The 11,717-nt window shown below is 47.8% G+C and overlaps 1 protein-coding gene across 1 annotated transcript in view; it reads right to left on the bottom strand.

Annotated features, from left to right (window-relative positions):
* Nucleotides 1-11,717, bottom strand: part of Pxdn (peroxidasin) — a 70,251-nt gene that overhangs the window by 37,986 nt on the left and 20,548 nt on the right. The window contains exons 2-4 of the mRNA XM_004642339.2: nt 5,842-5,913; nt 4,803-4,874; nt 1,029-1,100 (exon numbers count right to left, since the gene is read on the bottom strand). Coding sequence (XP_004642396.2) covers nt 1,029-1,100; nt 4,803-4,874; nt 5,842-5,913 — 216 coding nt within the window. The remainder of the gene's footprint in view (nt 1-1,028; nt 1,101-4,802; nt 4,875-5,841; nt 5,914-11,717) is intronic.

Raw genomic sequence — 11,717 nt, 5'->3', positions numbered from 1 at the left:
TGTCCCCATGTTTCCCAGGCCTAGGTTGTCTGTGACCCGTGTCCCCATGTTTCCCAGGCCTGAGCTCTGCTGCTGTGCCCTCTCTGGGCACAGAGGACCCAGCGTTTTTCCGACTATCATGGAGAACAGACCAGCACATGGCCCTTTCCCATCCAAATAAAACCGTGGAGATCTGAAATGCCAGAGATTGGACTGGCAAACAAGCAAAAAAACCCCCTTCATTTCACCAGAACTTTTCTACTGCATGGGCCACACTCTGGCTTCACAGGAAAGCACAACTCTGGGCGTGGCCAAAGAGCAGAGTGTGCGTGGCCACGGTTACACCAACACTGCCCACCTGGAGCACACAGCCAACAGAGGTGGTTTCTCCCGCAGAACGACAAGACTGCAGAAGACATTATACCTCATGTATGAGCATCACCAAGGGGACACAGCGTGTGAGGTACACAGCCTCCTGCCCCACTGCCAAGGGTGGGTTTATGTGGTCTTCCTGGTTTGTGTGTCTGCTCCATGAAAATGTGAGCCCTATAGATTTTCCATTTGTCTGTTTGCTTGTTTTTTGCAGTACTGAGGATTGAACCCAGGGTTTTGCACTGTGCGTTATCCCCAGTCCTTTTCTATTTTGAGACAGGGTCTCACTAACACACTAAGTTGCCCAGGCTGTGCTGGAACTTGGGATCCTCTTGCCTCAGCTTCCCAGAGTGCTGGGATTATGGGCGTGTGCCATCATATCTGGCGGGAATTACAGTCTTTAGCGTGAGACAGGGACTCAAGCAATTACTGTCCTTGGAATGGTGAATGCAGGGCCTAGGATTTGGTGCAGATAAAAAGCCCAGAAAGTGCTGTGAGGAGGACACAGAGTGGACCCGTGGGAGGGGAAGGGGCACGAGTGACTGGCCCGGGTGCTTTCCATGTCCATGCACAGCCGCCCTGCACCCGGCCGCTACGGACATGCATCATGCAGCAGCGCACTGCGTCCATCTCTCCTGTGGGAGGCAAAGCGGGCACGGGAGACGAGGGACACTTACAGTTGCTCTAGAGAGGCAAGTCCCTTAAACGCTTGCCTGTCAATTGACTGGATCTCATTCTTGTACAAATAGCTGAAACAAGAAACACGGAAGAGGGTTAGCATACACACACGAGGCCGCACTTCCCACGGACAGGAAGAATTGTGTGGACACGTGGAGATGATTTTCAACTTGCAACTGCACTGGAGCAGGCAAAAGGGGACGCAGCAGCCCCGGCTGCTCTGCAGAACCTCTGCCTGCCCTCCCCAGGAGCGAATGCAAGGTGGCTGGCGGGGGCTGGGGCGTCAGCTTAGAACAGCTCACCATGTGTGCTCTGGAGCTCAGAGAACACAGAACCACCCTCACATACATGTAGGAGGCAGTGATTATAAAGTTACACTGACACAGGTTCTAAACAATGGGGCAGAGGCAGTGGGGAGTCTGGGGGTGTCCTGAACGCCCCCTTAGAACTCCACTAATAAAATGTGACTCTCAGAAGAGTCACAGGACGGGCCCATGACCTGTGCGCACACAGCCTGCAATGTGAAAACAGACAATTTAAATGACAACGGACAGTTTTAATCAGCATACGTCCATGACGGATGGATAAAGAAAATGCAGTATTTATACAGGATGGAGTACTACGGAGCCATAAAGAAGGATAAACTTGAGCTATTTGTAGGAAAATGGAAGCACCTCGAGATGGCAGTGTTAAGTGAAAAAAACTGACATGTAATCACAAATATCATATGGCTTTGCTTATATGAGAAACCTGAAGTATATGAAAGTCTTCTTTTGGAGTCTATAAAAGTTTCCTGGAACATGGCGAATACACTCATCCTTCCACATCTTGTGTCTGGCTTGGCCTGAGCTGTGGGAACATCAGGGTGGCTGGGGGATGTTCAGCCTCACACAGATCCTAGTTGGTCCTTTCTGAGGAAGCCTGTGTGCCCCATGTCTGTATTGCTCAGGGAAACACCAGCGAGCGGGTAGACCAGCTCCCTCCGGCAACTTCCATCCCATCACTCCCAGCAAGGCCAAGTGTTTTACCATACCGTCATTAATGCCCAGTTTAGTGGGACCCACTCTGCTCTCTGTACGTGCTGAAGTCTGTCTAGGGGGTTCTCTCTGCACCGACTCCCTGTGGCGGCCTTAGAGACCTATAGGCTGTAACACACTGACCATGGTGCCATGTGGGCCGCAGCACAGCGCCCACGACACGGCCCGGCGGGTAGTTAGCTCTCCACTCTACTACACACCCCTTGCTGCCTGTGTGACCATGGACTAGAGGTCAACCTTCCTGTACCCCAGTATTTTCTTCTGCAAAATGGGATCACATGCCTCACAGGAAGCTCCCAGAGTATGACTCTGGACACAGTGACTGGTGTAGAGAGTTATTACTATTTCTTCTGTGGAAGGTTCAGTGTTGGGAGAAGGGTTCTGGGCTTTCTTCTTATGTCAGTGAGAATGTTGCTTTGCATGAGCTTATAGCAATGAATACAGGAATCCTTTGGAAGGATTTGCGACATAAGAGACTCAAAGGCAGGGGCATGCAGGTACCCCCAGAGAGACAGTGCAGCGGGGCTGGTCTTCATACCAGCTCTAAGCAGATTTCTAACAATAAACTGTAGTTCTCCACTCAATCACAGAGTTGATGCTTTGACTGTTGGTCCTTGAAAATCAATGTCATCATCGGGGGGGAATCAGAGGGAAGGCCCTTGTTCTGTCAGAAGGATGTGGGGTCCTTGGGAATGAGAACCTCCAATTTCTAAACATGAACTTCAGCCCTGACCACAAACACAGGGCTGAAATAACTGATGGATTTCAGAAGGGATGCGTGTGTGTGCATGTGTGTGTGTGTGTGTGTGTGTGGTGCTGGAGACTGAACACGGGCTTTGCCCATGCTGGGTGGGTGCTCCACCCTTAGCCACACGCGTAGCCCCAGAAGGGTTCTGAATACTGAAACCCCCACTGTGCTGATGGCCCAAATGTGCTCTACTGATGGCACCCGGAAGCCTAGACTACACGTCCCCTGGGGTGGGGTGGGTATCTAGATGTCACCGGCTTCCTAGGTGATCCCCAGCCCAGCTCTCTGTGGGGATTGGGGGAAGGGGTTAAAGCAGGGATGGTCAGAGAATAAGTTGGTCATCAGTAGGGTCAGCAGGTATTTAGCTGGGTGTGGTGGCACATGCCTGTGATCCCAGCTCTCAGGAGGCTGAGGCAGGAAGATCACTGCGAGTTCGAGCCTAGTCTTGAATACATAGTGAGCTCAGGCACTATGTAGCCTGAGCTATATAGCAAGACCCTGTCTCAAAAAACCAAACCAAAACACACACAAAAAATGATGTCCCAAACTTCCTAATATGAATGTATTAGCAGAATTCACAAGTTGCTCTTAATGGACTTAAAACCAAGAGCAACAAATGAAAACAGTCACACACATGTACACACACACCCACACACACACCCACACACACACACACCCTGAATGTTGGCTATCGCCTAATTGCATCTACTATCCAGGAAATCAAAGCTTCCTTCTGGAAGTTACATAACACTTAAAATAACAACCACAAATGAGAGATAAACGTACAAACACACACTCAGGATAAACAGAAAGTTGGCCTAACATTATAAAAATCAGTAACAATGTTTAGTGACACTCATACAATAAAGATTAGCATTCTATGCCAAAAGAGAACAGAAAAAAGTTTATACACAACATTTTCATTGAGGAAAATATATTTTCATAAAGCACAAGGCAGGTCTGTAACTAGGAACCATTGAAACATCTAATATCAAAATGAATTTTAAGATATACATCAGGACTAAAAATACTGTTTTAAAAATCAGCTTAAAAATATTTAGGTTCAAGTTATGATATAAATTTCTAATAAATTTAAGTTGTTAGACATGGCTATCTTTCGGGAGGGCATATAGCTCAGCAGCATAAGCAAGAACAAGCAGCCTGGCAAGAACAAGGTCCCGAGTTCGGTCCCCGGGATACATCCCTTTAGTTTGCATAGACCCAGGGTACAATCTATGTAATTTCAATGTTGCCTCCAATCTTTTCCAGTTTGAATAAATGTACGGGAAAGCTACTAAACTGGCGTTTCTTATATATAGGCGGTGCTTTTCTTTTTTGAGACAAGGTCCTACTATATAGTTCAGGGGCTCCTGAACTCACTACGCAGCCCAGGCTGGCCTTGAACTCTCAAGGATCTTCCTGATTCAGCTTCCCAACTGCTGGGATTACAGATGCAGGTCACTACACTGAGCAGGAAGTCCTTTTCTAAACTACAAAACTAACTTCAGCCAGTAGATGTTTTGGATGATAAAAATTAATTAAAACTGATCTAAAAAATAAAGTTTAAATAGATAAAAAGAGATAAAGAAAAGCTAGCAGCAAGTGATGACATTCCAGGAAAATGACAGTTCACACTGTGTGTCCCTATTGCTGCAAGAAAGAAAGGGCCTATGTTCTGCAGCGTGCAGATTGGCTGTAACTTACTGATGACACTGTCATCTTCTGTCCCCAAAAGCATTTTTGTCACTGAGTCTCTGTGCATGGTAACTGCACCTACAGCCTCTCACCCAATGCTTGGCGACTCAACACGGTCACAGAATATGACACTTTTTACCAATGACAACCCCCTTAAAACTCCCAGGAAATTATACTCACCTTCTGGATATAAAGGTCCTAGGATAGGGCCCATACAGAAAGCCACACATAGCACACACGGTGTGGCCACACCCCATATTCTATGCACAGAGAGAGAATGATCGTTAACTTACAGATACTTCAAATTCTCCAAGTCCTCAAATGCACTGCTGGGTATTCTCTTGATCTGATTGTTGTTGAGAAGCCTAAGAAAGAAAGAGTGGCAGGACTTTTTTTACCCATAATTTTATTGAAAAATAAATAGCAATGATATGATGATAAGGACTTTAAAACAAAACACTTCTCAATTGTGCTAGGGGCAAACATTCCTGCAACCATGGAGACCACAAAACAACTGAGCCACCGAGCCTGGCCCAGCATCATTAGCACCCAGATGACCCAAGAAACCTTGGTGTGTGACCCTCAGGGGTTGATGTCTCCACCTACCTCGTATTTTCATAGGATGGAAAACAAATCCTTTTTCCTGTATAAATAAGTGTATAGCTTTGCTCTGAAATCTGATTTCCCATTGTAGCTAGGACTGGGCTACTCTGAAGCAAACCTGGAAGTCACAGTGAAGGGATCACTTGGTGCCCACACCATAGGTGCCCATGGATATGGAGCTAGTGTCCACAGCCACCATTCCCGCTGCCTTCCACAGGCCTACTTGGTTGATTCCTGACTCTGCCTTCCGCATGGAGGCCAAGTATTGAGTCCTGGTGCCGAGGGTGAATCTGCTTCCCGTGGTGCTCTGTGTGCTCAGGGGGGTGCAGGACCAGGTCTGTGGCAGAACTGGGTGAACTGAAGACCTGATGCATCCACACCAAGTGTGGCAGAAGCCCCTCCTGCTCCCCCTCAAAGCAGAATTAGAGAAACGCCGGCCCAGCAAGCATGCAAGGGACTTGGGAATGATCACTAGCCCGGGTCAAGATGCAAGCTATTGCGTCACAGGAACTTACTGCCTATGAGGATGGGCACACAGGATGGGTGGGCCGTATGGTCCTGGCACACAGTGTGCATATGGTCACCCCCACCCAGCTCCACGGTCCCTGGCCATTCCTGCTCAGCTGGGACTCAGGTGTAACCACAGTGGTCAATGGCCTACAGGGAACTGGCATGATGGCTCCCATTTATCTTTTCCTTATGGGTTTCCCATCCAAAATTTCAACTTACAATGTGTTCAAGTTTCTCAGCTGCCTGAATGCTCCAGGCTGGATCTCTCTAATTCTGTTAAAGCGAAGGTCCCTGAAAAGAAGCAAGAAAGGTATTTGTATGAGTGTATAAAAATCTTAAATCACTTAGGATATGCCCTGGATGATCCCTTGCCTGTGTGAATATTTATCTAAATGACAGAAAACTGAAGAAATCTGATTAAACAGTAAAGCGTGAGGTGATAAAATTACATGATCTACACAGCCTACCTCTGGCCAACAGATTGGAAACTACTGTCAGGAAGTCTTGGCATCATGCATACAGATAAAAGGTCTGTCAATGTCCAAGGGAGCCACACTTCCTTTGAAATGTATCAACACTTTGGTGAGCACAATGACAGTTTCATGAGCTGGAATTTAGCTGCTCCTCAGCTACCTTCTGCAATGTTACCTCTATAGAGCTTAGGAAAGGAAGTCCATAACCCCAGGTGGGTAGACCAGATGTCCCCATAACCACACATTAGACAGACTGGATGTTCATAACTACAAGTGGGTAGAACAGATGTCCCCATAACCACATTAGCAGATTTGGTGTCCCATAACCACAGATGGGTAGACCAGATGTCATAACCAAAGATGGACAAACTGGATGTCCACAACCACAGATAGGCAGACTGGATGTCCATAACTACAGATGAGCAGACCAGATGCCCTCACAGCCATACATTAGCAGCCCTGATGTCCCATAATCACAAATGAGAGACCAAAATGTCCTCATAACCACGAATGGGTAGACCAGATGTCTATAACCAAAGAGCAACAAGCTAGATGTCTATCACCACAGAAGGGCAGAGTGGATGTCCTGTAGCAACAAGCCAGTACAGAAGGTGAGTTGGGAAAGTGAAGCTAATGTTTGGGCTTCGACCCCATGTTTTCAAACAGGCATTTTTAGGACTGGGACTCAAGAGACCAGGCGGTGGGGTGGTAGGGCGTTTGGGTAACATGACAGAATCATTCCAAGCTGGCTCCACAGGGGAAAGGCCAAAAGTCCAAGGAAGCTGGTGCTCAGCAGAGTGGACATGGGGACAAACCCAGGGACAGGACAGGATCAATGTCAAAGTCCTAAAGGGAACCCTGGAGAGAAGACGTCAGGCTGTCTCTAGTTTGACGGAAATATTTAATGTAATATGTGTGAAAGTTATTGGGAAAATAAACAGAACATTTTGCATTGGGCAGTCACAGAAAAATTTAAATTCCTTACTCAGAGAACAACAAGAATGGTTTAGGGGTTGGACTTTGTCACCCCTAAACTCACATTCTGACACCCTCCCCGCTGTGCCTCAGGATGCAGTCTTGTTCAGAGATATGATGACGTTTATAGAGGTGAGCAAGTTGACAGGGTGAGTAGTGTCCTTAAAAGAAGGGGAAAGTAGAGACAGAGATACAAGGGCCAGGCCAGGAGGAGAGGGTGACAGATCAGGGCAATATACTGAAGCCCAGGGAGCAGCAGCTGTGAGCGGCCAGCCTGTCAGAGCCACAGCAGGGGCCGGGCCAGGACTGTGGTCTGAGGGCATCCAGCTCGCATCCTGGGAAGCTGCAAGATTCCTGGTGCTTTGCCCTGAGCCCCAGGAAAGTGACTCGGGATCCTGAGGCAACATGTGGTCACAATCAGGAATGGCAGTTTCTCCTAGGACATTTACAGAACTCTGGAATCACTCATGGTCTTTTCAGGAACTTGATTCTCTGCAGTCACTTTAGTAACTGGCAGTGATTTACATAATTGGTTCTAGTTACGGCTCAACAGGGTACTTCTCAGAAAGTATTGCTTTGAGCCACTAACATGAACTGTTTAGCTGAGGAGGCCGTTGCCTCACTGGGGCCAAAGTCTATGAACAGGAAGGGGTGGTAGAGGTCCTTCCCTTCCTGTGTCCTAGCACCTCAGTCTCCTCCCACTGCGTTCTGCTCTCTGCCCTACATTATCTTCTTCACTGGTTCCCACTGTCTGTTGAGATTCTGTCCCCAGGATGACGCACCCTCTGCTTGAACGGGACTGCTTTGACTGAATGGGGTTTTAATTCACACTCACGTTCAGAGCATTGCAGTGGGCCCCCCCTGGGCTGTGCTGAAAGTTAGAAGCCCTGAAAGAAGATAGGAGTGGAGAAAAGACACAGCGCTCAGATTATATTGACAGCCGAACAGCTGAAGATAGCAGAGGAATTGAGATTCAGGCCAGAAGAAATTTCTTGGCAAACCAGAACTGAAAGCTCTTCAGTGGCTTGTAGGTGGCAGAAATAGAGAGGCAGTTGGTGTCCGCCCAGCTCCAGGTGCAGCCCTGCTCCCACTGGAAGTTCAGGAGACTGTGGACCCCACAGTCCAGGGCACCTACTCGCAGGTTCCCTCAAAAGAGATACCTGGGATACCCAGGCATGACGCAGCATGAGTTTCCCAAATCTGGGTCTCAGCTTCACAACTCAGGTCAATTTACAGTTCTTTCTTTAAAAGCTGGCCAGAAATTTTAAGTATTTCCTCTGTTGTGTTTTTCATATTTCTATCACTCTAAAACCCTGACAGAACTACAAAACCTACTAGAAAAACTGTCAGGTTTTATAGTTGAGGAAGAAGTGGCGGGTCACAATTGTGACTCTTTACAGAACTGCAGAATAATAGAACCCTAGAGTTAAGACAAAAAAGGTCGAGCTGGCCTACACTCTGACCTCATCCCCTGAGAGTAACAGAAGACGCACAGTCACGCAATGCTATTTAGCCATGGAAGAGCATCTATGGGGAAAACACCACAATTAAAGACTTCACTATAAAGATCATTTTACTATAATCTTTAATAATGCTGATTTCTAAAATAAGATAATTTTTGATTCTTCCACATTAACAAGTGACTTTTTTTTGGTTTCGTTTTGCTGTTGTTGCTTATTTTTGAGACAGGGTCTCACTTTGTAATGCAGGCTGGCTTTGAGTTCACAAGGTAGCCCAGGCTGGCCTCAAACACATAGCAATCAATCCTCCTGTCTCAGGCTCCCGAGTGCTGGCATTACAGCTGAGTTCCACCACGCCTGGCCATAAGGGATGCTATAGTTTACTTGCAAGCAAAGATGATTTAGCATCACGTTCAACATCTCAAGTCCAGGCTGTCGGGTTTGAAAACTGCAAGAATTTTGATTGTAGACTGAAAACATAACCACACAGAAGGTACTCAAGCTATGAAGGATAGGATACCTGCACTGGGTGCTTTCCTGGGGGAGGAGGGTCTCCTTGTTTTTATTTTTGGTACTTGAGGACCTGTGTTCTCACTAAGGAAACAGAAGGCCCCTTGCAGATTTTTCTCGGCAAGCAAGACATTTTAGAGGTGAACTGACTTTCTTCTTCCATGTTTTTCAATCACTAACACCTTCTTTGAATAATCTGGACTTTAGACAAAAGCATCCTGGGCATCTTTATGCATTATGTGAGATTGCCACTCACGATTGGATCCCCCTGGTGAAAATCCAGGAGACTGACTGCAGAATCACCCTCATCTCTACACTTCTCATTAGCACTGAAAATTTCTGCATGGCTGCTGGAGCCTGAGGCCAAGTGACAGCCGAAGCCACTGCTCTAATGAGCTCATAGTCCCGTACCCTGAAGGGCTCAGCCTCTACTCCACTCCAGAGGGGAAAACAGTCATATATACATATTCATGTCTTTATTTGTGTAACCGGGGTTGAACTCAGAGCCCTCCCACTGAGCTATCTCCCCCTTTTAAAAAATTTATTTATCTATTTATTTGGTACAGGGTCTCATCATGCAGCTCGGACTTGCAGTGATCTTCCAATCTCAGCCTCCCCGCACTGGGATTACAGGCCTGCACCACCATGCCGAGTTGCAGGGAAGGCATGGTGCACCTGGGAATGGTCTGGCATGCAGTACTGAAGATTCGAACTCTGGATCTTGTGCTTGCAAGGCAGGTGCCTAGACTGCTGAGCTATTTCCCCAGCCCTCTCTCCTTTTTATTTTGAGTCAGTGTTTTGCTAAGTCACTAAGTTACCCAGACTGGGCTGTGCCTTGTGATCCTCTTGCCTCAGCCTCCCACAGTATTGGGATGACAGGTACATACTCCCACACCTCCCTTAAAAATGAATTACTGAGGGGATGGGGATTTAGCTCAGTGGTAGAGTGCTTGCCTAGCAAGCTGGAAGCCCTGGGCTCATCGGTCCTTGGCACCAAAGCAAGGGAAAAAAATAATGAATTACTGAGTCAGGCATAGTGGTGCACACCTGTCATACCAGCACGGGAGTGGGGGAGTGGGGTGGGGTGGTGGTGCTGAGGCAGGAGGATTTCTGTGAATTTGGGTCAGCTTGGGCTACACAATTTACAGCCAGCCTGAACTTCACAGAGATGCTGTCTCAAAATCAAAAATGAATGATCAGTTCTAAAACTTAGAACTGTAACGGTGCTCACATGAAGTTCTGGGTGTGGAAGACAGCACTGTGTTCTCATGGGGGGCTTTGCAGACCCAGGCACAGATTTAATGTCTCTGGATCAGTCACACAGCACACTTGGTTCTGATATGATCAGGCCTTGATAACGGGCATCACCAGTACACTGCACACGCAGGGAGTAGCATTTGGGAGTGAGTCACTGCAAACGTGAGCGGCCACTGGAGAAGACCCAGACCCAGGAGGAGGACGCCCACAGGAAGGGGGTGGAGGTCCCCACGTTAAGCTCAGGGGCCCCGGTGGGGCCGCCAAGTAGACACAGCACGTCTGGAGCCCACAGGGCTGTGGGGCAGGCGGATTTTCTGGCAGAGCTGCAATGAGGTTCACAGAAGGTGGAGGAGGCAGGGCTGAAGGAAATCACCATGAGCAGCAGGCAGGGGAGGACAGCCCAGGTGTTGGCACCTAACCTGCAGAGCACGATGCCAGGACCCATGGGCTGTGTCCCAACAAGGGCCATTTGATGGGATCACGGAACAAACCCAATGAGCGCAGGCAGAGCCCAAACACTAAGAGCCTCACAGGCTTGAACCCAGGACTCACCAGCCTCTCTCCAGGGCCAGTACATTGCGTCTCAGGGAGAGGCAGGGAATCTTTCTCACCAATATTACTCCTTTCCAGCTTTAGGAAAAAGTAACCTCGGCTGCTCGGTGGAGCAGAAAACTCACAGAACAAGTGCAGGGCTTTTCACATCGGGAGATTCCGCAGAGTCAATGCAGAACAATGAAATCGCCCAACTGTGTAAAGAAGAACCTCTTAGTTGGAATGTTGATTTTTTTTTTCTTTTTGCAGTTCTGGGGATTGAGCCCAAAGCATTCACATGTAACTACATCCCTAACCCTTTTAAAATTTTTATTTTGAGACAGTCTCTCTAGGCTCAAACAGGCAGAGCTTACACCTGCAATTCTGTTGTCTCAACCTCTGAGGATGTTTCAGATCACGGTTTGTGTCACCATATCAAGCTGAAATGCTGCATTTTATTTATTTATCTATTATTTGGTACAGAGTCTCACTACGCAGCTCTGACCTGTAGCGATCCTCCTGTTTTCAACCTCCCTTATAGGCATGCGCCACCATCCCTGGTCTTAGTGGCATGTGGTGCCAGGGATCGAACCCCAGTCCTGGTGCTTGCCTAAGCAGGCTCTTAGTCCACTGTGCTATCTCACCAGCCCTGAATGCTGAACTGTTAAAACCTAAATTGAATTTTCTATGTTGATAGGGGATAGGAGGAACGCATCTTGCTGAGCCCTGGAATATTCCAGTGTGTAAAATTTCAGTTCAAGGAATAGGTCACCGAGGCTCAGCGCTGTTGCTGCTCCAATGATAAGGGCCATCCGCCTGGAACAGGCAGTCCAGAGGCATAAGGGGTACCATGGGGTCACAGGACTCAATGCCACTACCTTCTCTAATG

Source organism: Octodon degus, unplaced genomic scaffold, assembly GCF_000260255.1.
Source record: "Octodon degus isolate 3935 unplaced genomic scaffold, OctDeg1.0 scaffold00151, whole genome shotgun sequence".
Classification (NCBI taxonomy): Eukaryota; Metazoa; Chordata; class Mammalia; order Rodentia; family Octodontidae; genus Octodon; species Octodon degus.
Note: the sequence above shows the minus strand (reverse complement) of the source record. Positions and strands in the feature narration are given on the sequence as shown.